Source organism: Lolium perenne, chromosome 5 (assembly GCF_019359855.2).
Source record: "Lolium perenne isolate Kyuss_39 chromosome 5, Kyuss_2.0, whole genome shotgun sequence".
In the NCBI taxonomy this organism is placed as follows: domain Eukaryota; kingdom Viridiplantae; phylum Streptophyta; class Magnoliopsida; order Poales; family Poaceae; genus Lolium; species Lolium perenne.
Window position 1 is genome coordinate 241731623 of NC_067248.2, and position 25924 is coordinate 241757546.

Consider the following 25924-nt stretch of genomic DNA (forward strand, 5'->3'; position numbering starts at 1 on the left):
AAGCATATGTATTGCGGTGATAATCCAGGTAGTCCAAGCTAATTAGGACAAGGTGCGGGCACTATTAGTATACTATGCATGAGGCTTGCAACTTATAAGATATAATTTACATGATGCATATGCTTTATTACTACCGTTGACAAAATTGTTTCATGTTTTCAAAATCAAAGCTCTAGCACAAATATAGCAATCGATGCTTTTCCTCTATGGAGGACCATTCTTTTACTTTCAATGTTGAGTCAGTTCACCTATTTCTCTCCACCTCAAGAAGCAAACACTTGTGTGAACTGTGCATTGATTCCTACATACTTGCTTATTGCACTTATTATATTACTCTATGTTGACAATATCCATGAGATATACATGTTACAAGTTGAAAGCAACCGCTGAAACTTAATCTTCTTTTGTGTTGCTTCAATGCCTTTACTTTGAATTATTGCTTTATGAGTTAACTCTTATGCAAGACTTATTGATGCTTGTCTTGAAGTGCTATTCATGAAAAGTCTTTGCTTTATGATTCACTTGTTTACTCATGTCATATACATTGTTTTGATCGCTGCATTCACTACATATGCTTTACAAATAGTATGATCAAGATTATGATGGCATGTCACTTCAGAAATTATCTGTGTTATCGTTTTACCTGCTCGGGACGAGCAGAACTAAGCTTGGGGATGCTGATACGTCTCCGACGTATCGATAATTTCTTATGTTCCAGGCCACATTATTGATGTTATCTACATGTTTTATGCACACTTTATGTCATATTCGTGCATTTTCTGGAACTAACCTATTAACAAGATGCCGAAGTGCCGATTCTTTGTTTTCTGCTGTTTTTGGTTTCAGAAATCCTAGTAAGGAAATATTCTCGGAATTGGATGAAATCAAAGCCCAGGGGCCTATTTTTCCACGAAGCTTCCAGAAGTCCGAAGACGAGACGAAGAGAGGCCACGGGGTGGCCAAACCCTAGGGCGGCGCGGCCCCACCCCTGGCCGCGCCGGCCTATGGTTTGGGCCCCCCGTGCCGCCTCCTGACTTGCGCTTCCGCCTACTTAAAGCCTCCGTGACGAAACCCCCAGTACCGAGAGCCACGATACGGAAAACCTTCCAGAGACGTCGCCAACGCCGATCCCATCTCGGGGGATCCAGGAGATCGCCTCCGGCACCCTGCCGGAGAGGGGAATCATCTCCCGGAGGACTCTACGCCGCCATGGTCGCCTCCGGTGTGATGTGTGAGTAGTCTACCCCTGGACTATGGGTCCATAGCAGTAGCTAGATGGTTGTCTTCTCCCCATTGTGCTATCATTGTCGGATCTTGTGAGCTGCCTAACATGATCAACATCATCTATCTGTAATTCTATATGTTGCGTTTGTTGGGATCCGATGAATAGAGAATACTTGTTATGTTGATTATCAAAGTTAAATCTATGTGTTGTTTATGATCTTGCATGCTTTTCGTTACTAGTAGATGCTCTGGCCAAGTAGATGCTTGTAACTCCAAGAGGGAGTACTTATGCTCGATAGTGGGTTCATGCCTGCATTGACACAAGGACGATGTGAGAAAGTTCTAAGGTTGTGTTGTGCTGTTGCCACTAGGGATAAAACATTGATGCTATGTCTAAGGATGTAGTTGTTGATTACATTACGCACCATACTTAATGCAATTGTCTGTTGCTTTGCAACTTAATACTGGAGGGGGTTCGGATGATAACCTGAAGGTGGACTTTTTAGGCATAGATGCAGTTGGATGGAGGTCTATGTACTTTGTCGTAATGCCCAATTAAATCTCACTATACTCATCATGATATGTATGTGCATGGTCATGCCCTCTTTATTTGTCAATTGCCCAACTGTAATTTGTTCACCCAACATGCTGCTTGTCTTATGGGAGAGACACCTCTAGTGAACTGTGGACCCCGGTCCAATTCTCTTTACTGAAATACAATCTACTGCAATACTTGTTTTACTGTTTTATGCAAACAATCCTCTTCCACACAATACGGTTAATCCTTTGTTACAGCAAGCCGGTGAGATTGACAACCTCACTGTTTCGTTGGGGCAAAGTACTTTGGTTGTGTTGTGCAGGTTCCACGTTGGTGCCGGAATCCCTGGTGTTGCGCCGCACTACATCCCGCCGCCATCAACCTTCAACGTGCTTCTTGACTCCTACTGGTCCGATTAAACCTTGGTTTCTTACTGAGGGAAACTTGCCGCTGTGCGCATCACACCTTCCTCTTGGGGTTCCCAACGGACGTGCCAACCACACGCATCAGGTTCCCAACGGTCGCGTGCTGTACGCGTGTCAGCGTCGCCATGGTAACGACACATGGTCATCACCTCAGTGCAGGTGTAGTCGAAGATGACCACATTGTGCTGGAAGGTGGACACCTTTTGGAAGACGAGGAACTGGCCTATCTACAGCTGACGAGCGACGGCGAAGGCCGCCCACCCTTGGTCGATGTATGCGTCATCGCCTTCCATCACCGTAGTCATCCTCCAGTAGCAGCCTGTGTTGGTGGTGATGATGATGTTCGAAGGGATTTCTCCGAACCACCTGACGAAATCATGAGGGATTCGTAGCCGGTCGAAGTTTGGCTTGACAATGATGCGCAGGAATGGGTCCGGCCCCACGTCCGGCTGGAAGTGCCCGACGTTAGCCGCCCTTCGCTTCCTGGACGGTACCTCGTCGGGGGTCTCAGGTGACCCAAGCTTGAGCTTCTCAGTCTTCCACAAGAACATATGCCATTAGAGGTGTGCCTGCTGATGTCTACGCATGCTTCTATTCCTGTAGACAGTGTTGGGCCTCCAAGAGCAGAGGTTTGTAGAACAGCAGCAAGTTTCCCTTAAGTGAATCACCCAAGGTTTATCGAACTCAGGGAGGTAGAGGTCAAAGATATCCCTCTCAAGCAACTCTGCAATTACGATACAAGAAGTCTCTTGTGTCCCCAACACACCTAATACACTTGTCAGATGTATAGGTGCACTAGTTCGGCGAAGAGATAGTGAAATACAAGTAATATGGATGATTGTAAGTAGTAGTTGCAATCTGAAATAAAGATGGCAGCAAGCGAACATGTAGCAGAACTTGTTGGAAACGGTGTTACAATACTTAGAAACAAGGCCTAGGGATCATACTTTCACTAGTGGACACTCTCAACAATGATCACATAACTGAATAAATAAATGCTACTCTTAAACACTCTCTTGTTGGATAACAAACACCATTCATTGTGTAGGGCTACAAAGCACACCTCAAGCCGGAGTAAACAAGCTCCACAACGTCCGGAGTTCATATTAAAGTAACCTCTAGAGTGCATAATAGACCGTTGCAATTTAGACCGAGTACTAACATAGCATACACACTGTCACCAATAGCTATGAAAGGGGGAATAGATCGCATCAATACTATCATAGTAATAGTTAACTTCATAATCTACAAAAGATTACAATCATAACCTACGCCTAGTACTTCATGATGCAGACACTGTCAACTTTACATCATGGAGGAGGAATAGACTACTTCAATAACATCACTAGAGTAGCACGTAGATAAATAGTGATACAAAGCTCATGATCGCATAAAGATCACACCATGGGAGAGAGAGATTAACCACATAGCTACCGGTAGAGCCCTTAGCCTCGGGGGAGAACTACTCCCTCCTCATCATGGGAGACAGCAACGACGATGAAGATGGCGATGGTGTCGATGGAGACGACTCCGGGGGCAATTCCCCGTCCCGGCGGCGTGCCGGAACAGAGACTTCTGTCCCCCGAAACGGAGTTTCGCGATGGCGGCGGCGTCCCTGGAGTCTTTCTGGAGTTTCGTCAATTGTTATCAGGTTTTTAGGTCTCGAGGGATTTTATAGGCGAAGAGGCGGCGCAAGGGGGTGCCTGGGGGGCCCACCCCATAGGGCGGCGTGCCCCCCTCTAGGCCGCGCCAGCCTATGGTCTGGAGGGCCTGGGCCTCCTCTCCGACTCCCCTTCGGTGTTCTGGTCCTTCTCGGTGAAATAGGATGTTTGGATTTTGTTTCGTCGAATTCCGAGAATATTGCCCGAACATCCTTTCTGGAACCAAAAACAGCAGAAAACAAGAACTGGCACTGTGGCATCTTGTTAATAGGTTAGTTCCGGAAAATGCATAAAATCATTATAAAGTGTGAGCAAAACATGTAGGTATTGTCATAAAACTAGCATGGAACATCAGAAATTATAGATACGTTGGAGACGTATCAAGAATCCCCAAGCTTAGTTCCTACTCGCCCTCGAGTAGGTAAACGATAACAAGGAAAATTTCTGAAGTGACATGCTATCATAATCTTGATCAATACTATTGTAAAACATATGAGATGAATGAAGTGATTCGAAGCAAAGGTAAAGACAATGATTAAACAACTGAATCATATAGCAAAGACTTTTCATTAATAGTACTTTCAAGACAAGCATCAATAATACTTGCATAGGAGTTAACTCATAAAGCAATAAATTCTTAGTAGAAAGTTTTGAAGCAACACAAAGGAAGATATAAGTTTCAGCGGTTGCTTTCAACTTCAACATGTATATCTCATGGATAATTGTCAACACAAAGTAATATGATGAATGCAAATAAGCAAGTATGTAGGAATCAATGCACACAGTTGACACAAGTGTTTGCTTCTAAGATAGAAAGAAGTAGGTAAACTGACTCAACATAAAGTAAAAGAATGCCCCTTCGCAGAGGGAAGCATGGATTACTATTTTTGTGCTAGAGCTTTTATTTTGAAAACATAGAAACAATTTTGTCAACGGTAGTAATAATTCATATGTGTTATGCATAAGACATCCTATAAGTTGCAAGCCTCATGCATAGAATACCAATAGTGCTCGCACCTTGTCCTAATTAGCTTGGATTTCATGGATTATCATTGCATTACATATGTTTCAACCAAGTGTCACAAAGGGGTACCTCTATGCCACCTGTACAAAGGTCCAAGGAGATAGATCGCATTTGATTTCTCGTTTTTGTTAGATCTCAACTAAGGACATCCATACCGGGACAACATAGAAAACAAATAATGGACTCCTCTTTAATGCATAAGCATTCAACAACAGATAATATTATCATAAGAGATTGAGGATTAATGTCCAAACTGGAAGTTCCACCATGATACATGGCTTCGGTTAGCGGCCCAATGTTCTTCTCTAACAATATGCATACTCAAACCATTTGATCATGATAAATCACCCTTACTTCAGATAAGACGAACATGCATAGCAACTCACATGATATTCAACAAAGGTGTAATAGTTGATGGCGTCCCCAGAAACATGGTTACCGCTCAACAAGCAACTTATAAGAAATAAGATACATAAGCTACATATTCTTTACCACACTATTTTCCCATGAGCATATATTGCAAAGACAAGGAATGAAATTTTAAAGGTAGCACGCAAGCAATTTACTTTGGAATGGCAGAGAAATACCACATAGTAGGTAGGTATGGTGGACACACATGGCATAGGTTTTGGCTCAAGGATTTGGATGCACGAGAGGCATTCCCTCTCAGTACAAGGTTTGGACTAGCAAGGTCGTTTGAAGCAAACACAAGTATGAACTGGTACAGCAAAACTCACATAAGAACATATTGCAAGCATTATAAGACTCTACACTGTCTTCCTTAATGTTCAAACACTTCACCAGAAAATATCTAGACTTTAGGGAGACCAATCATGCAAACCAAATTTCAACAAATCTATGGTAGTTCTTCATTAATAGGTGCAAAGTACATGATGCAAGGGCTGATACGCGTACAGCACGCGTCCGTTGGGAACCCCAAGAGGAAGGTGTGATGCGTACAGCGGCAAGTTTTCCCTCAGTAAGAAACCAAGGTTTATCGAACCAGTAGGAGCCAAGAAGCACGTTGAAGGTTGATGGCGGCAGAGTGTAGTGCGGCGCAACACCAGGGATTCCGACGCCAACGTGGAACCTGCACAGCACAACCAAATTACTTTGCCCCAACGTGACAGTGAGGTTGTCAATCTCACCGGCTTGCTGTAACAAAGGATTAGATGTATAGTGTGGATGATGATGTTTGCAGAGAACAGTAGAACGAGTATTGCAGTAGATTGTATTCGATGTAAAGGAATGGACCGGGGTCCACAGTTCACTAGAGGTGTCTCTCCCATAAGAATAAGCATGTTGGGTGAACAAATTACAGTTGGGCAATTGACAAATAAGGAGGGCACCATGCACATACATGTTATGATGAGTAGTGTGAGATTTAACTGGGCATTATGACAAAGTACATAGACCGCTATCCAGCATGCATCTATGCCTAAAAAGTCCACCTTCAGGTTATCATCCGAACCCCCTCCAGTATTAAGTTGCAAACAACAGACAATTGCATTAAGTATGGTGCGTAATGTAATCAACAAATATATCCTTAGACATAGCATTGATGTTTTATCCCTAGTGGCAACAGCACATCCACAACCTTAGAGGTTGCTGTCACTCCCCCAGATTTAATGGAGGCATGAACCCACTATCGAGCATAAATACTCCCTCTTGGAGTTACAAGCAAAAACTTGGCCAGAGCCTCTACTAGCAACGGAGAGCATGCAAGATCATAAACAACACATAGATGATAGGTTGATAATCAACATAACATAGCATTCATTATTCATCGGATCCCAACAAACGCAACATGTAGCATTACAGATAGATGATCTTGATCATGTTAGGCAGCTCACAAGATCCAACAATGATAGCACAATTAGGAGAAGACGACCATCTAGCTACTGCTATGGACCCATAGTCCAGGGGTGAACTACTCACACATCACTCCGGAGGCGACCATGGCGGTGAAGAGTCCTCCGGGAGATGATTCCCCTCTCCGGCAGGGTGCAGGAGGCGATCTCCTGAATCCCCCGAGATGGGATTGGCGGCGGCGGCGTCTGTGGAAGGTTTTCCGTATTGTGGCTCTCGGTACTGGAGTTATTATCGACGAAGGCTTAAGTAGGCGGAAGGGTAGGTCAGGGGGCGCCACGGGGGGCCCACACAACAGGCCGGCGCGGCCAGGGCTTGGGCCGCGCCGCCCTGGCATGGCGTCGCCTCGTCGCCCCACTTCGTATCTCCCCCGGTGTTCTGGAAGCTTCGTGGAAAAATAAGATCCTGGGCGTTGATTTCGTCCAATTCCGAGAATATTTCCTTATGTTGGGGGAATGACCCCCGGTATGCCAAAGGCATGCCAAACCGGATGGTTTGAGCCATCAGGATACCGGTTAGATGTTCGTGCCGGAGTCTAAGATAGGCGTTTGGCTGAACAGGCTATGCCGGTATCCTCATAGGAGGGATACCGGAACCGGATAGAAAAGGTACCGGGCCACCGGAAGGAAGGGCTTGTCGGCAAGGCTGGTCAAAGATCCTCTCCAGAGCTAGAAGACAAGGATGAGCTAAGCAAAGTAGCTTTAAACGAAGGGCTGACGATAAAGAAGAAGATGACGGAGAAAGAAGCCGGAGGACGTCAGCCTCCCTGATTAAAGAAGACCCCGGTGTCATCTATGATTAAAGTAGCTTTGTACAGTAGCTTGGTAAAGTAGTTTGTCTGGTCAAAGATGCCATTAGGGTTTCTTGCACTGTAAGCCACCCTCTCCCCTATATAAGGAGAGGGGGCAGCCCTTCTTCACGGGCGCGGAACACAGAGAGAGAAAAACCTGTAACTTGTGTGAATCAATGAACATGGTGATCTAGAGTGAGTTCTTCCTTGTGTCTTTCTTCTTCAACCTCTGGCCTTGGCCAAGTTCTTGAGGAAACCATCCGGAAGTTCATCCCACCTGATCACGAACCCTCCCCCGAATCCTCTTGCGTCCATTCGGCCCCAATCTAAGCCATCCCATGGCATCTGTCTGTTCACCACGACGACAGTTGGCGCCCACCGTGGGGCATGAAGTGGCGCTTGATGGAGTTCACATTCGGGCGGGCGTCCTCGAGATCTCCGGCGAGCGTACGGTGTCCGCGTTGGTGCAGCGCATCTACGCCATGGACTTCATCAACGACAACGCGGGCTGCTTCGCCAACGGCGGCGTCTTCCCCAAGAACGGCCGCATCATCGAGTTTGGCAGCCACCGCGTCTACCTCGGCACCGTCCCCGTGCGCCAGCGCCTCTCGCCAGTGCTGGTGGCACCGTACCCGCCAAGATGGCTCTGTGTTGGTCGCGCCGCCGGCAGCGTCGAGGTAATGATGACCGGTGTGGCTGGTGCAGGAAAGGAGGTTGCGGGTGAAGGTGCTGGTCGCGCGGTTTCGACCCGTACGGCCAAGCCACCGCTGGAGCGCGACGCAGGCGCAGCGGGAGCGTCATCCGCGCTACCGGAAACACCGCTCCAGGCGGCGATGAACGTCCTCGCCACCCCCATCGCGCAGAACATCGACCCGGCAGCGGCTCAGGCGGAGCTGGAGGCGCAGCGCCAAAAGATGCTCGAGAGCGGCAAGGACATCGTCAGGGCGCAGCGCGAGCTGAACCTAACCGTACGTGAGTATAACGCTGCCCATGGCTTTGCTTCTGTTAGCGCGCATGCTGCTAGGATACCGGAAAACCGGCTAAAAGCTCGCAACCTAGATCAGGATTTGCGCAAAGAGATTCATGCCGGCAAAAGTACCTCTGCATCTGTTAGCATCGTGGAAAAGCCTAAGTATAACAGCCCGGATAAAACTATAAAAGCTGCTAAAGCTGCGGTAGAGCTATGCGAGTCGCTTTCCGGAGATGCTTTGGCAAAACAGCAAGAGCGTGTTAGAGAGCTGCTGGAAACTATTGAGCAGCAAAATGCTGAGCAGCTGGCTAAGCTGAACAAGGCCGCGGCCTCAAAATCCGCGCGTTCAACAAAGAATGCCGGAAGCAAGTCCCATGGACAGGCATCGTCTCCCCATCCGGATAGAAGAAGAGAAAAAGAGCTAAACGCACAGCAGATGACTGTGTACGATCCGGTTCTTGCCGGAAAGCAACAAGCCGGGCAACACGATGCCGGTAGAAAAAGCCAAGGGGCAGAGCGAGGCTACGCCAGAGGAGGCTATGCCGGAAACAATCATGCCGGTAGATATGAGACCGGGCAAAACTATCGAGCTGCAAGGGCAGCGTACGATGAGGAGGAAATAGATCCCCCGAGGTACCGGCAGGCAAGGGCCGCGGTACCGGAATGTTATGATGAAGCTGATTCTGCAAGACCGGCAGCATACCGGAACCCATTGGGAGAACGCCTGGGAGAGAGATACTTACCGGAACGGGATGCGAGGCACCGTCTGGATAGAGTGTACTTGTCAGAAATGATCGAGGAGGAAGGTCCTCCAGGCCCAAAGTGCTTTGGCCCAAGGATCATGAGAGAAAAACCACCAGTTCGCAACTTTACGTTGCCCCGTGACACAAAAACATACGATGGCACTACGAAGCCGGAAGATTGGCTCGCGGATTACGTGACCGCGGTATACGTCGCAGGCGGTGGAGGAACCATAGCAGGAGGAGGAAACCGGCGTTGGGCCGTGAGGATCATACCATCGTTTTTGGTTGGACCGGCAAGAATCTGGCTAAACAACTTGCCGGCAGGAAGCATAAATGGCTGGCTGGATTTTGAGGAGGCTTTTGTGAGCAATTTCAGCAGCACCTATCAGAGGCCAAACAGGCCGCAGCAACTTGCTCTGTGCGTACAGCGCCCGAACGAAACAGACCGGGATTATCTGGCCCGGTGGAACACTACAAGGAACTCCTGTGAAGGGGTAATCGAGGCACAGGCCATTGCTTGGTTTAGCAGTGGATGCAGAAGAGGTTCACCGTTGTGGCAAATGTTGCAGCGGAACATGCCGACAACGTTGGCAGAGATGATACGTGTGGCGGATAGCTATGCGTTGGGAGACCCAACGCAGCCGGCAGTGCAACCTGAGCCGGAACAGCTGCGCCACGAACAACACCGGGATAACCGGAATAACAAAAGAAGGGAAGATTTTCCGGATCGAAGGTACGGTCCGCAGCAAGTTGCTGCCGTGCAGGAAAACTCTGAGGCCAGCGGCAGTCAGAGGCAAAGAACCGGATCGCAGCCGTGGGCGGGTCCTAAGAAACAATGGGTATAAAAGAAACCCTGGGTCCAGAAAAGAAACTGGCAAGAACCCGCGAAATACACCATGGAAGCTGCCATGGACCAACCTTGCCGGTGGCACACACCGAATCCGGCACACCCGTCAAACCATCTGACAAAGGATTGTACCTGGACCAAGTACTTGATGCAAAAGGGAACGGTAAAAGATGCACAGCCACCACAAGACATGCCGCGGCAACAACAACAGCTACCACCACCACCGCCACTTACCGGGGCAAACGCCTTACCGGTGCAGCCAAACCGGCAGCAGTACCAGCAAGTTAACCGGGTGGAGCAAGATGATCAACCACCTCCACCGGCACCTTTAGGCCGGAATGTTTACGAGGGTCCAGATATGTGCTGTGTTGTCTTTGTCACTGAGCCAACAGACAGGCAAAGTGTACACCGCCGATCCATGGAGGTCAATGCTGTGATGCCGGCAGTCCCCAAGTACATGCTGTGGTCCAACCAGGAAATTACCTGGTCATTCAAGGATCACCCTAAGATCATGCCGAATCCGGGTGGATATGCTCTTGTTGTGGACCCAATCATGAAGAGGCCGCAAACTCGAGTTAAGTTCAGCAAGGTGCTGATAGACAACGGCAGCAGCATAAACATCATGTACAAGCACACCATGCGTACGTTGGGCATAACAGAAAACATGCTTCAGCCAACGCGCACAACGTTCCACGGGATCGTTCCTGGCTTGTCCTGTGCCCCGATAGGAAAAGTTCGGGTGGACGTAGCATTTGGAGGACGTGACAATTGCCGGGTTGAAAATGTTGAGTTTGAGGTGGTGGATCTAGACAGTCCCTACCATGCATTGCTGGGGAGACCGGCGTTGGCAGCCTTCATGGCCACAACTCATACGGCTTACCTCAAGATGAAGATGCCGGCACCTCGTGGACCATTGACTGTGGTGGGAAACTATAAGGTCCCACTGGAAACTGCATCTGCCGGATCGAACCTAGCGGAATCGCTGGTGATCGCGGAGGAAAAGAAAAGAATGCACACCGCGGGAGCGCCCCCTCAGTCCTCACAATTGAGCTTAGCAGCAATGAGTGAAAACATGGGCTCACCGGCATTCAAGCCAACAAATGAAACAAAGGACATCGTGCTGGATCCGGCTTACCCAGAGCGCACCGTTCGTATCGGTGCCGGACTTGATCAAGCATAGGAAAGCGCGCTCGTCAGCTTCCTCCGTGAGAATCGGAATATCTTTGCCTGGTCAACTGATGATTTGGTAGGTGTTCCGAGGGAGCTGGCTGAGCACTCTTTAAACGTCCGGAAAGATGCCAAGCCGGTGCGACAACCCTTGCGCCGGTTCGCTGAAGATAGAAGAAAGATCATAGGAGAAGAGGTAACCAAACTGCTTGTTGCCGGATTCATTGTGGAGGTCACGCACACAGAGTGGCTGGCCAATCCGGTAATGGTTGAAAAGAAGAAAGATGAGAACCTGGAGGCAAAAGCTCCGAAGGTGTGGCGCATGTGCATCGACTACACCAACCTAAACAAGGCTTGCCCAAGAGATCCTTTTCCCTTGCCACGAATCGATCAAGTGATTGATTCAACTGCTGGGTGTGAGTTGTTGTCCTTCCTGGATGCGTATTCCGGTTTCCACCAGATTCCCTTGAAAAAGGAAGATCAAATAAAAACTGCGTTCATTACCCCGCACGGGGCTTACTGCTATGTAACTATGCCTTTTGGTTTGCGCAACGCTGGTGCAACGTACCAGCGCTGTATGCAAAAATGCTTGTTTGATCAAATCGGAAAGAATGTGCAAGTTTATGTGGATGACATTGTGATAAAAACTAAGGTAAAGAACACCTTAATCGATGACATCCGGCAAACATTCGATAACCTAAGACGGTTCCGGATGAAACTTAATCCGGCAAAATGCACCTTCGGTGTCCCTGCCGGCAAGCTGCTCGGTTTCCTGGTATCAAGCCGGGGCATAGAAGTCAATCCGGTAAAAATCCGGGTGATAGAAAGAATGGCTGTCCCTCGAGAGTTAAAAGATGTGCAAAAGTTTACCGGAAGCTTGGCATCGCTAAGCCGGTTTGTAAGCAGATTGGGAGAAAAAGCTCTGCCACTCTATGCTCTCATGAAAAAATCTGACACGTTCGTCTGGACCCCTCAGGCAGACGCAGCGTTTAAAGAGCTAAAAACAATGCTAGCCACAGCACCCATACTGGCTTCACCTCTAGAAAGAGAACCTATGCTATTATACATAGCGGCAACAAACCGGGTTGTGAGCGTAGTAGTTGTGGTTGAAAGAGAAGAGGAAGGAAAAACCGTCCAGAGGCCGGTATACTACCTGAGCGAGGTGCTCTCCCTCTCAAAACAAAACTACCCTCACTTCCAGAAAATGACTTATGGCGTGTACATGGCCGCCACGAAACTCAAGCACTACTTTGAGGAGCACCCCATGAAGGTGGTAAGTGAAGCACCAATCTCCGACATCATGTGCAACAAAGACGCCAGCGGCCGGATTGCAAAATGGGCAATCCAGATATCACCATACGTGCCGGTATATGAAAGAAGAGATGCCATAAAGTCACAGGCGTTGGCTGACTTCCTAGTTGATTGGGCGGAGATGCAATACAAACCGCCAGATCAGAGGATAGAATACTGGAAAATGCACTTTGATGGATCCAAGCTCAAAGAGGGTCTAGGTGCCGGTGTGGTACTCACCTCACCAAAAGGAGATCACCTCCGGTATGTTTTGCAAGTACATTTCAGGGCATCGAATAATGTCGCTGAATATGAAGCTTTGATCCATGGGCTTAAAGTCGCAAAAGAAATCGGTGCACACCGGATCATTTGCTACGGAGATTCAGACCTTGTGGTACAGCAGTGTTCCGGAGATTGGGATGCAAAAGATGCCAACATGGCCTCGTACCGGTTTCACGTGCAAAAGATTGCCGGATTCTTCGAAGGCTGTGAATTTCACCATGTACCGCGCGCAGAAAATGAAGCCGCGGATGCTTTGTCCAAGCTGGGCTCATCTAGGCAAGAAATTCCTCCCGGAATAGCTTTGGCTCATTTAAGGGTACCATCGATCAAACCAAGCCCGGAATCGGAATCAATTTTTGTACCGGAATCACATGTAGTACCCATGGATATTGATGAAGGGAACTCGGGGACTGTACCGGCAAGCTCGGGGACTGCTCCGGCAAGCTCGGGGACTGTTGTACCCATACCGGAAGAAATGATGCTGGTAGATAGCATGGAGATAGATGCACCAGTATTTCTGGTTCGAGAGATACCGTCATGGGTTAAACCTATTAAGGAATTCCTGATCAACGGTGTAGGATAACGTTGCATAGAAAACAAAAATTTTCCTACGGCGAACACGCAATCCAAGCCAAGATGCAATCTAGAAGACGGTAGCAACGAGGGGGTATCGAGTCTCACCCTTGAAGAGATTCCAAAGCCTACAAGATGAGGCTCTTGTTGCTGCGGTAGACGATCACTTGCCGCTTGCAAAAGCGCGTAGAAGATCTTGATCACGATCGGTTCCGGCGCCACGAACGGGCAGCACCTCCGTACTCGGTCACACGTTCGGTTGTTGATGAAGACGACGTCCACCTCCCCGTTCCAGCGGGCAGCGGAAGTAGTAGCTCCTCTTGAATCCGACAGCACGACGGCGTGGTGTCGGTGGCGGTGTAGAAGTCCGGCGGAGCTTCGCTAAGCTATGCGGGCAATATGGAGGAGAGGAGCTTGGCTAGGGTTTGGGAGGGGTGGCCGGCCACTCTATGGGGGGGCGGCCAGCTTGTGGTCTTGGGGTTGGCCGGCCCCCTCCCTTGGCCCCTCATTATATAGGTGGATCCCAAGTGTTGGTGTCCAAGTCTTCGAATAAGACCCGAAACCAAAACCTTCCATAGGAGGGGGAAACCTAGCCCAACTAGGACTCCCACCCAAAGGTGGGATTCCCACCTCCCATGTGGGGGGTGGCCGGCCCCCTATGGTGGAGTCCACTTGGGACTCCACCCCATCAAGGGCTGGCCGGCCATGGAGGTGGAGTCCCTTGTGGACTCCACCTTCCTTGGTGGTTTCTTCCGGACTTTTCTAGAACCTTCTAGAACCTTCCATAGAACCTTCCGCGACATTTTATTTCACATAAAATGACATCCTATATATGAATCTTATTCTCCGGACCATTCCGGAACTCCTCGTGATGTCCGGGATCTCATCCGGGACTCCGAACAAATATTCGAACTCCATTCCATAATTCAAGTGCTACCATTTCAACATCCAACTTTAAGTGTGTCACCCTACGGTTCGAGAACTATGCGGACATGGTTGAGTACTCACTCCGACCAATAACCAATAGCGGGATCTGGAGATCCATAATGGCTCCCACATATTCAACGATGACTTTAGTGATCGAATGAACCATACACATATATTACCAATTCCCTTTGTCTCGCGATATTTTACTTGTCCGAGGTTTGATCTTCGGTATCACTCTATACCTTGTTCAACCTCGTCTCTGACAAGTACTCTTTACTCGTACCGTGGTATGTGGTCTCTTATGAACTCATTCATATGCTTGCAAGACATTAGACGACATTCCACCGAGAGGGCCCAGAGTATATATATCCGTCATCGGGATGGACAAATCCCACTTTGTTGATCCATATGCCTCAACTCATACTTTCCGGATACTTAATCCCACCTTTATAGCCACCCATTTACGCAGTGGTGTTTGGTGTAATCAAAGTACCTTTCCGGTATAAGTGATTTACATGATCTCATGGTCATAAGGACTAGGTAACTATGTATCGAAAGCTTATAGCAAATAACTTAATGACGAGATCTTATGCTACGCTTAATTGGGTGTGTCCATTATATCATTCACACAATGACATAACCTTGTTATTAATAACATCCAATGTTCATGATTATGAAACTAATCATCTATTAATCAACAAGCTAGTTTAAGAGGCATACTAGGGACTTCTTGTTTGTCTACATATCACACATGTACTAATGTTTCGGTTAATACACTTCTGGCATGATATATAAACATTTATCATAAACATAAAGATATAAATAATAACCACTTTATTATTGCCTCTAGGGCATATCTCCTTGATCTCCCACTTGCACTAGAGTCAATAATCTAGATTACATTGTAATATACCTAACACCCATGGCATTCTGGTGTTGGTCATGCTTTGCCCTAGGGAGAGCTTTAGTCAACGGATCTGCTACATTCAGATCAGTGTGTACTTTGCAAATCTTTACTTCTCCATCTTCAATGTACTCGCGAATCGAGTGGTAACGCAGCTTGATATGCTTCAGCCTCTTGTGTGACCTTGGCTCTTGTGCATTGGCGATGGCACCCATGTTATCACGGTAAATGATTAATGGGTCCAATGCACTAGGAACCACACCGAGCTCTACAATGAACCTCTTCATCCATACCGCTTCGATGAAGCCTCTGAAGCTGCTATGTACTCGATTCTCGGTTGAAGACTTCGCCACCGTGCAATCGCTTCGAGCTTGCCCAGCTATCGCGGCACCATTCAATATAAACACGTACCCAGATTGTGACTTAGAGTCATCAGGATTAGTGTTCCAACTTGCATCGGTGTAACCGTTTACAACGAGCTCTTGGTCACCTCCATAACAAAGAAACATATCCTTAGTTCTTTTCAAGTACTTCAGGATATTCTTGACCGCTGTCCAGTTGTTCCATTCCTGGATCACTTTGATATCTGCTATTCAAACTAAAAGCATTTGCTATAACCGGTCTAGTACATAGCATGGCATACATGATAGATCCTATCGCCGAGGCATAGGGGATGTTACACATCCTTTCTCTTTCTTCTGCCGTAGCGGTCCTTGAGTTTTACTCAATACCTTGCACAGTAACATAGGTAAGAACCCTTTCTTACTTTCGTCCATTCTAAACTTCTTTAGAATCTTGTCCAGATATGTACTCTGTGATAGCCCTATTAGGCGTCTTGATCTATCTCTATAAATCTTGATGCCTAATATATACGATGCTTCACCAAGGTCTTTCATTGAAAAACTATTATTCAAATAACCCTTAACACTGCTTAATAGTTCTATATCATTCCCGATCAATAATATGTCATCTACATATAATATCAGGAATGCTACAGAGCTCTCACTCACTTTCTTGTAAATACAGGCCTCTCCATGACACTGTATAAACCCGAAGTCTTTGATCACCTTATCAAAGCGTCGGTTCCAACTTTTTGATGCTTGCTTCAGTCCATAGATTGAACGCTGAAGTTTGCATACTTTGTCGGCATTTTTAGGATCGACAAAACCTTTGGGTTGTACCATATACAACTCTTCCTCAATATCTCCATTAAGGAACGCCGTTTTGACATCCATCTGCCAAATCTCATAATCGAAAAATGCAGCTATTGCTAACAAAATCCTCACAGATTTTAGCTTCGCTACAGGTGAGAAAGTCTCATCGTAGTCAACTCCTTGAATTTGTCGGAAACCCTTTGCGACAAGTCGAGCTTTATAGACGATAATATTACCATCAGCATCTGTTTTTCTCTTGAAGATCCATTTATTCTCGACAGCCTTTCGGCTATCAGGTAAGTCTACCAAAGTCCATACTTTGTTATCATACATGGATCCCATTTCGGATTTCATGGCTTCTTGCCATTTGTTGGAATCTGGGCTCATTATCGCTTCTTCATACGTCGCAGGGTCCTCATCATTGTTATCTACAATCATGACATTTAGACAAGGATCATACCAATCAGGAGTGGCACGTTCCCTTGTCGATCTGCGAGGTTCAATAGTTTCCTCGTTCGAAGTTTCATGATCATTATCATTAGCTTCCTCTGTTGCCGGTGTAGGCGGTACAGATACAACTTCCGATCGCGCTACTACGATCAACGAGTATAGATTCATCAATCTCATCGAAGTTCTACTTTTCTTCCAGTCACTTCTTTAGTGAGAAATTCTTTCTCAAGAAAGGTTCCGTTCTTAGCAACAAAGATTTTGCCTTCGGATTTGTGATAGAAAGTGTACCCTATAGTTTCCTTAGGGTATCCTATGAAGACGCATTTCTCCGCTTTGGGTTCTAGCTTGTCCGGTTGTAACTTCTTTACATAGGCTTCGCAACCACAAACTTTCAGGAACGACAGCTTAGGTTTCTTATTAAACCATAATTCATACGGTGTCGTTTCTACGGATTTTGATGGTGCTCTATTTAAAGTGAATGCGGCTGTCTCTAATGCATAACTCCAAAATGATAACGGCAAATCAATAAGAGACATCATACTACGAACCATATCTAAGAGAGTTCGATTACGACGTTCGGACACACCGTTTCGTTGAGGTGTTCCCGGCGGTGTCAATTGTGAAAGTATTCCGCATTTCTTTAAATGCATGCCAAACTCATAACTCAGATATTCACCTCCACGATCAGATCGTAGAAATTTGATCTTCTTGTTACGTTGATTTTCTACTTCACTTTGAAATTCCTTAAACTTCTCGAAAGTTTCGGATTTATGTTTCATGAAATAGATATACCCATATCTACTCAGATCATCTGTGAAGGTTAGAACATAACGATAACCACCGCGCGATGCTACGCTCATTGGTCCACATACATCTGTATGTATGATTTCCAATAAGTCAGTAGCTCGCTCCATTAAACCAGAAAATGGAGTCTTTGTCATTTTACCCATTAGACATGCTTCGCATCTATCAAGTGACTCAAAGTCAAGTGATTCAAGTAATCCATCAGTATGGAGTTTCTCCATGCGTTTCACTCCAATATGACCAAGGCAGCAGTGCCACATATAAGTAGAATTATCATTAAGTTTAATTTGCTTAGCATCAATGTTATGTATATGCGTATCACTACTATCGAGATCTAATAGAAATAAGCCATTCTTTTGTGGTGCTCGACCATAAAAGATATTATTCATAAAAATAGAACAACCATTATTCTCAGACTTGAATGAATAACCGTCTTGCATTAAACAAGATCCAGATATAATGTTCATGCTCAACGCAGGTACATAATAGCAATTATTTAGGCTTAAAACTAATCCCGAAGGTAGATGTAGAGGAAGTGTGCCGACTGCGATCACATTGACCTTGGATCCGTTTCCAACGCGCATCGTCACTTCATCTTTCAGCAGTTGTCGTTTATTCTTTAGTTCCTGTTTCGAGTTACAAATATGAGCAACCGAACCAGTATCAAATACCCAGGTACTAGAACGAGAACCAGTGAAATGAACATCTATAACATGTATATCAAATATACCTTCTTTCTTCTTCTTGACAAGGCCGCTCTTCAGATCAGCCAGATACTTGGAGCAATTACGCTTCCCGTGGCCCGTGTCCGTGCGGTAATGGCACTCAGCATCAGGCTTAGGGCCGTTCTTAGGTTTCATAGGAGGCGTGGCAGCTTTCTTGCCACCCTTCTTGAATTTTCCCTTAGACTTGCCCTGTTTCTTGAAACTGGTGGTCTTGTTGACCATCAACACTTGGTGCTCTTTCTTGATCTCAATCTCAGCAGCTTTTAGCATGCCAAAAAGTTCAGGTAACTCCTTGTTCATGTTCTGCATATTGTAGTTCATCACAAAGTTCTTGTAACTTGGTGGCAGTGATTGAAGGACACGATTAATCCCCAGTCTGTTAGGAATCACTATTCCCAAGTCACTGAGTTTCTTCGCATGCCCGGTCATGGCGAGCATGTGCTCACTAACGGAGCTGCCTTCTTCCATCATACAGCTGAAGAAATGTTTCGATGCTTCATAGCATTCCACTGCCGCATGAGTCTCGAATATAGCTTTCAACTCATTCATCAACTCATGAGGATCATGGTGCTCAAAACGTTTTTGAAGATCGGATTCCAGACTGCACAGGATGGCACACTGAACTTGAGAGTACCGAGTTTTCCGAGTCGCGTAAACAGCTTTTACTTCATCGGATTCATCTTCTGCAGGAGGGTCACCTAGCGGTGCATCAAGCACAAATTGCAGATTTCCGCCGAGAGGAAGATCCTCACATGACGGAACCAGTCGGTGAAGTTGCTACCGTTGCTCTTAAGTTTCTCTTTCTCTAGGAACTGATTAAAATTGATTGGGGACGCCATTTCTACAACATATATTTGCAATAGTTTAGACTAAGTTTATGACAAATTGAGTTCAAATTTTAATTCAACATAATTAAAAACCTAAGTGAACTCCCACTCAAAACAATATCCCTCGCATTGTCTTAGTGATCACACGAACCAAATCCACCGCACCTAAACCCGATCATCACGAGAAAAGGTGTGATTTCAATGGCGAACACTCAAAGTGTTCATCATATCAACCATATGATTCATGCTCTACCTTTCGGTATCACGTGTTCCGAGACCATGTCTGTACATGCTAGGCTCATCAAGGCCACCTTAGTATCCGCATGTGCAAAACTGTCTTGCACCCGTTATATGTACTTATTGAATCTATCACACCCGATCATCACGAGGTGCTTCGAAACGACAAGACTTGGCAACGGTGCTACTAAGGATGAACACTTTATTATCTTGAGATTTTAGTGAGGGATCATCTTATAATGCTACCGTCGCGATCTAAGCAAAATAAGATGCATAAAAAGGATTAACATCACATGCAGTTCATATGTGATATGATATGGCCCTTTTGTTCTTGCGCCTTTGATCTTCATCTCCAAAGCACGGATATGATCTCCATCATCTTCGGGCATGATCTCCATCATCGTCGGCGTAGCGTCAAGGTCAATGGCGCCGTCTTCATGATTGTCCTCCATGTAGCAACTATTACAACTACTTTGAAATACTACTCAACATGAAATTTAAAGACAACCATAAGGCTCCTGCCGGTTGCCACAATACAATAATGATCATCTCATACATATTCATCATCACATTATGGCCATATCACATCACCAAACCCTGCAAAAACAAGTTAGACGTCTCTAATTTGGTTTGCATATTTTACGTGGTTTAGGGTTTTCGAGAGATCTAATCTACCTACGAACATGAACCACAACGTTGATACTAATGTTTTCAATAGAAGAGTAAATTGAATCTTTACTATAGTAGGAGAGACAGACACCCGCAAAGCCTCTTATGCAATACAAGTTGCATGTCGAACGAGGAACAAGTCTCATGAACGCGGTCATGTAAAGTTAGTCCGAGCCGCTTCATCCCACTATGCCATAAAGATGCAAAGTACTCAAACTAAAGATAACAAGAGCATCAACGCCCACAAACCATTGTGTTCTACTCGTGCAACCATCTATGCATAGACACGGCTCTGATACCACTGTAGGATAACGTTGCATAGAAAACAAAAATTTTCCTACGGCGAACACGCAATCCAAGCCAAGATGCAATCTAGAAGACGGTAGCAACGAGGGGGTATCGAGTCTCACCCTTGAAGAGATTCCAAAGCCTACAAGATGAGGCTCTTGTTGCTGCGGTAGACGATCACTTGCCGCTTGCAAAAGCGCGTAGAAGATCTTGATCACGATCGGTTCCGGCGCCACGAACGGGCAGCACCTCCGTCCTCGGTCACACGTTCGGTTGTTGATGAAGACGACGTCCACCTCCCCGTTCCAGCGGGCAGCGGAAGTAGTAGCTCCTCTTGAATCCGACAGCACGACGGCGTGGTGTCGGTGGCGGTGTAGAAGTCCGGCGGAGCTTCGCTAAGCTATGCGGGCAATATGGAGGAGAGGAGCTTGGCTAGGGTTTGGGAGTGTAGGGCCGGCCACTCTATGGGGGCGGCCAGCTTGTGGTCTTGGGGTTGGCCGGCCCCCTCCCTTGGCCCCTCATTATATAGGTGGATCCCAAGTGTTGGTGTCCAAGTCTTCGAATAAGACCCGAAACCAAAACCTTCCATAGGAGGGGGAAACCTAGCCCAACTAGGACTCCCACCCAAAGGTGGGATTCCCACCTCCCATGTGGGGGGTGGCCGGCCCGCTATGGTGGAGTCCACTTGGGACTCCACCCCATCAAGGGCTGGCCGGCCATGGAGGTGGAGTCCCTTGTGGACTCCACCTTCCTTGGTGGTTTCTTCCGGACTTTTCTAGAACCTTCTAGAACCTTCCATAGAACCTTCCGCGACATTTTATTTCACATAAAATGACATCCTATATATGAATCTTATTCTACGGACCATTCCGGAACTCCTCGTGATGTCCGGGATCTCATCCGGGACTCCGAACAAATATTCGAACTCCATTCCATAATTCAAGTGCTACCATTTCAACATCCAACTTTAAGTGTGTCACCCTACGGTTCGAGAACTATGCGGACATGGTTGAGTACTCACTCCGACCAATAACCAATAGCGGGATCTGGAGATCCATAATGGCTCCCACATATTCAACGATGACTTTAGTGATCGAATGAACCATACACATATATTACCAATTCCCTTTGTCTCGCGATATTTTACTTGTCCGAGGTTTGATCTTCGGTATCACTCTATACCTTGTTCAACCTCGTCTCCTGACAAGTACTCTTTACTCGTACCGTGGTATGTGGTCTCTTATGAACTCATTCATATGCTTGCAAGACATTAGACGACATTCCACCGAGAGGGCCCAGAGTATATCTATCCGTCATCGGGATGGACAAATCCCACTGTTGATCCATATGCCTCAACTCATACTTTCCGGATACTTAATCCCACCTTTATAGCCACCCATTTACGCAGTGGTGTTTGGTGTAATCAAAGTACCTTTCCGGTATAAGTGATTTACATGATCTCATGGTCATAAGGACTAGGTAACTATGTATCGAAAGCTTATAGCAAATAACTTAATGACGAGATCTTATGCTACGCTTAATTGGGTGTGTCCATTATATCATTCACACAATGACATAACCTTGTTATTAATAACATCCAATGTTCATGATTATGAAACTAATCATCTATTAATCAACAAGCTAGTTTAAGAGGCATACTAGGGACTTCTTGTTTGTCTACATATCACACATGTACTAATGTTTCGGTTAATACAATTCTGGCATGATATATAAACATTTATCATAAACATAAAGATATAAATAATAACCACTTTATTATTGCCTCTAGGGCATATCTCCTTCAAACGGCACCTTGCCGGCTGACGAAAATGAGTCAAGGAGGATACAAAGAAGGTCCAAAGCTTACACATTCATCAACGGCGAGGTGTACAAGAGAAGCGTTACCGGTGTCCTTCAAAGATGTGTGGAACCGGAGGAAGGGAAAGAAATGCTTAAGGAAATTCACCAAGGTGAATGTGGGCACCATGCTTCATCAAGGGCGCTAGTAGCAAAAGTATTCCGGCATGGGTTTTATTGGCCCACTGCTTTGGAGAACGCTGAGGATTTGGTAAGAAAATGCAACGGCTGCCAGAGGTACGCCAAGCAAAATCATACCCCAGCATCCGGTTTAAAGACAATACCGTTAACATGGCCATTCGCCGTTTGGTGCCTTGACATGGTTGGCCCATTCAAAACTGCAAGAAGCAGCATGACCCATATCTTGGTCATGGTGGATAAGTTCACCAAATGGCTAGAAGTAAAACCTATCGCAAAGTGTGATGGGCATACAGCGGTGAAATTCCTAAAAGATGTCATTTTGCGGTATGGATACCCGCACAGCATCATCACTGACAATGGAACCAACTTTGCTCAAGGTGAGTTCAAAAGGTTCTGTGAGGACAACAACATCCGGTTGGATTTGTGCTCGGTAGCACACCCACAAGGCAATGGCCAAGTGGAAAGGATGAATGCTTTGGTACTTTCCGGTATCAAACCTAGACTCATTGACGCAGTGGAAAAATCACCGGGATGTTGGCTCGATGAGCTATCATCAGTACTGTGGAGTATAAGGACAACTCCAAACCGGTCTACCGGATACACTCCTTTCTTCATGGTTTACGGAGCAGAAGCGGTCATACCAACCGACATCATTCATGATTCACCAAGGGTACAGCTCTATACTGAGCAAGAGGTCAAAGAGGCCAGAGAAAATGATGTGGACTTGCTAGAAGAAGCAAGAGAGCTGGCTTTGGCAAGAACAGCCATTTACCAGCAAAACCTCAGACGCTATCATAACCGGAAGGTTAGCCCGAGAGTTTTCCGGGAAGGAGATCTTGTGCTTCGCCTAGTGCAGCGCACTGAAGGCCGGCATAAGCTCTTGCCACCATGGGAAGGTCATTTCATTGTAAGCAAGGTGCTTCACAATGATGCGTACTACTTAATCGATGCGCAGGAGTGGAAGAAAGGAAAGGCGGACAGGTCCGGAGAGGAGAGCAAGCGTCCATGGAACGTAGCTCTGTTGCGTCCTTTCTACTCTTGAAGTGGTGGTGTGAGAAGTTCCTTTTTGTACCTTATACGCTATGAATAAAAGATGCCGGAACCTTGAATGAATCTCGGGGACTACCCCAATAAGGTTGCATGTAACTTGTTTATTTTTTCAGTTTACCGGTTGCTTATTGAATGTTTTTTCTTTCCGGTTTAGTAGTGTGCTAAATCCTACTGGAGTCTTCGACTCTGCTGCTGTCCGCAAACCGGCTTCATGGCAAGCAAGATAAACCGGTAGGGGATAAGCACATGAACTGCGAAAAGGGAGAGCAGGAAAGAACAATCCGGAAAATTTAACTAACCCCGGTTAAACCGGTTTTTTGCAAAATTTCAAAGTTATTTCTAAGTTCAAGAAGATGCTTGTTTGGTGAAAGAACCTTGTGCTCATACGCCAAAGAACGCCCAGAGAAGGCAGGCAGAGCCAAGGCAAAAGAACCAAGTATGCATCAAATTGGATGCGGAAACAATTGGGAAATCTTTGCAGTGCAGGATAAAAGCAGAACCAAAAGCAAATGTGCTAAAGCAAACTTAAGATAATTAGCTACCGGTATAACTTACCGGCATAAAATGTTGTACGGTAACCAAAAGCAAATTTAAAGTTTTACATCATAAACCCCGGCATACCGGGGTAGAATTTAACGGGCATTGTTTTAAGACAACCAGGACAAACGAACATATCACAGGCAAACATTGCATAGAGGATCATCAGGCAGCAGGGGCATCAGGTGGAGCGGCACCGGCCTCAACATCTTCAGGGGGAGCAGCCCCGGCTTCGGGAGCTTCCGGCGGCACGTCCTCGGCAGCCTCATCTTCATCTCCCTCGTCTTCTTCTTCCTCATCGCTGAGGTAGTCCTTGACACCAGGAGGGGGAGGGATGAAGGTGCGGACCTCGGCATACTCAGCAAGCCGGTATGCCCGGTCCCGCCGCTTCGCGGCGAGCGCCGGATCCGTGTCCGTGGGAGCATCTGCGCGTACGCCTTGAAGGGCATCCAGGTTAAGATCAGGGTACCAGGAGCATGCGGAGCGCAGCGCCGTGTCAGCTCCGGCACGAGCCGCGGAGCATTGCCACTCGCGAATCCGGTGCCCGGCGTCATTGAGCCGCGCGGCGGTAAGCGTGATATTTCCTGGCAGCTCCTCCTCAGGCCACAGTACCTTGAAGACTTGGATGGCGGCGGCTGGCAGGTCGGCAAGAAGCCGGTCGACGGAGCGCATATGTTGGACTCGCGCGGAGAGGGCGACAAGATAGTCGTACCCATCCCAGTGCGCGTCCAGATTGGGAAATTCCCGCGCAATCCGATCCTCCCTCACCTTCTTCAAGGCATAGACCTGGGATTCCGGGAAATGCTCTACAGGAAGAAGGAAAAAGCATAAATACAAGATACCGGAAAAAAGTATGTCGGAAAAGCAAGGAACAAAAATACATTTTCAAAAGGAGAAAGCTTATAAGCGAAAGAAGGGACAAGGCAAGGACTTACGGAGAGCCAGCGCGTCAATCTTCATAACCAACCGATCGTATTCCCGGTGATCAGTGGTCATGGTATCAATGAGGCGCTCCGCTGCTTTCCGCGATTTCCTCTCCTCCTCCAGCTCTGCCGTCAATACGGTGTTGGAGTTCGTGGAGTCCTCCACGACCTCCGCCAACCTGGCCTCAGCTGCAACCCGGGCGTCCTTCAAGGCTTGCTCATGCCGGAGCGCGGCTTGCATAGCCTGTTCCTTCAGCTCCCCCAAGGCGGTCTTCTGAGCGTCCAGTGCCTCGTTGTGCTCCTTGAGAAGCTGCTCTTTCTCGCCTGAGTACCGGAAAGAAAGGTTTTAGCAAGCAACAATAGATGAAAGGAAAAAAGGAACGGGTTAGCCGAAAAAGAAAGGATGATACCTTGAAGCTTGGTAACCTGGGCCTTCAGGGCCTCGATGGTAGCTTCCGGAACAACTGTTAAACAAAAGGATGCGTAAATATCAGAGAAGGAAACATTCCGGTGAAAAGATGCCGGAGGGAAAAGGAACAAAACAAACCTTGGCAGTGGCTGTGGGCCTCGGCAAGGTCCCGATGCTCCCATAGAAGCTCCTCAAAGAGTTGCTTCCGGGCGTCAGCAGTGCTCTGTTCAAAGGAAGATGGGTGTGAGAAAGAAAGAAACAAGGTTTCAACCCGAAACTCGGGGACTGGCTATGCCGGTTTCACATGCCTCTAGTTAAAGTTTCGCGCTGAAAACTGCGTTTTCACCACGAAACTCGGGGACTGGGAGAATAGACAAGATCCGGAAAGAAAAGAAACCGGCATCAACAAAAATACAAGAGGTTTAGCAGAACTTACCACCACGTTGTTGGTAGCATCGTACCATGCACTGTCGAACTCTTTCACGGCGCGTTTAAGCCGCGTGAAGTGTTCTTCAGTGGACCGAGGCCCAGCAGGGTCTGGTGCCGGAAGGCGATCCTTCCCCAGGCCGCGGGTAGACGCGGAGATATCCGCCTCATTCCACTTCTGGGCGTAGGGAAG

General features: G+C 46.9%; 1 protein-coding gene across 1 annotated transcript; it reads right to left on the bottom strand.

The window, feature by feature from the left end:
• Positions 1-2414: 2414 nt before the first annotated feature.
• LOC127304232 (uncharacterized) lies at positions 2415-25401 on the bottom strand. Its single transcript, XM_051334931.2, has 5 exons — positions 25307-25401; positions 24909-25220; positions 24507-24779; positions 24322-24398; positions 2415-2723 (listed from the first exon to the last, which is right to left on the bottom strand). Exons 2-5 carry the CDS (start codon positions 25135-25137, stop codon positions 2415-2417), a joined length of 888 nt encoding a protein of 295 aa, XP_051190891.2. The 5' UTR covers positions 25138-25220; positions 25307-25401.
• Positions 25402-25924: the final 523 nt, after the last annotated feature.

Coding starts and splice junctions, on each gene's coding strand:
- LOC127304232 (XM_051334931.2), bottom strand. CDS start 25,137: ATGCAAGCCGCGCTCCGGCATGAGCAAGCCTTGAAGGACGCCCGGGTT. Junction 24,780..24,908: donor GATTGACGCGCTGGCTCTCC/GTAAGTCCTTGC, acceptor TTCTTCCTGTAG/AGCATTTCCCGGAATCCCAG. Junction 2,724..24,321: donor GGCTTGCTGAGTATGCCGAG/GTCCGCACCTTC, acceptor TTCTTGTGGAAG/ACTGAGAAGCTCAAGCTTGG.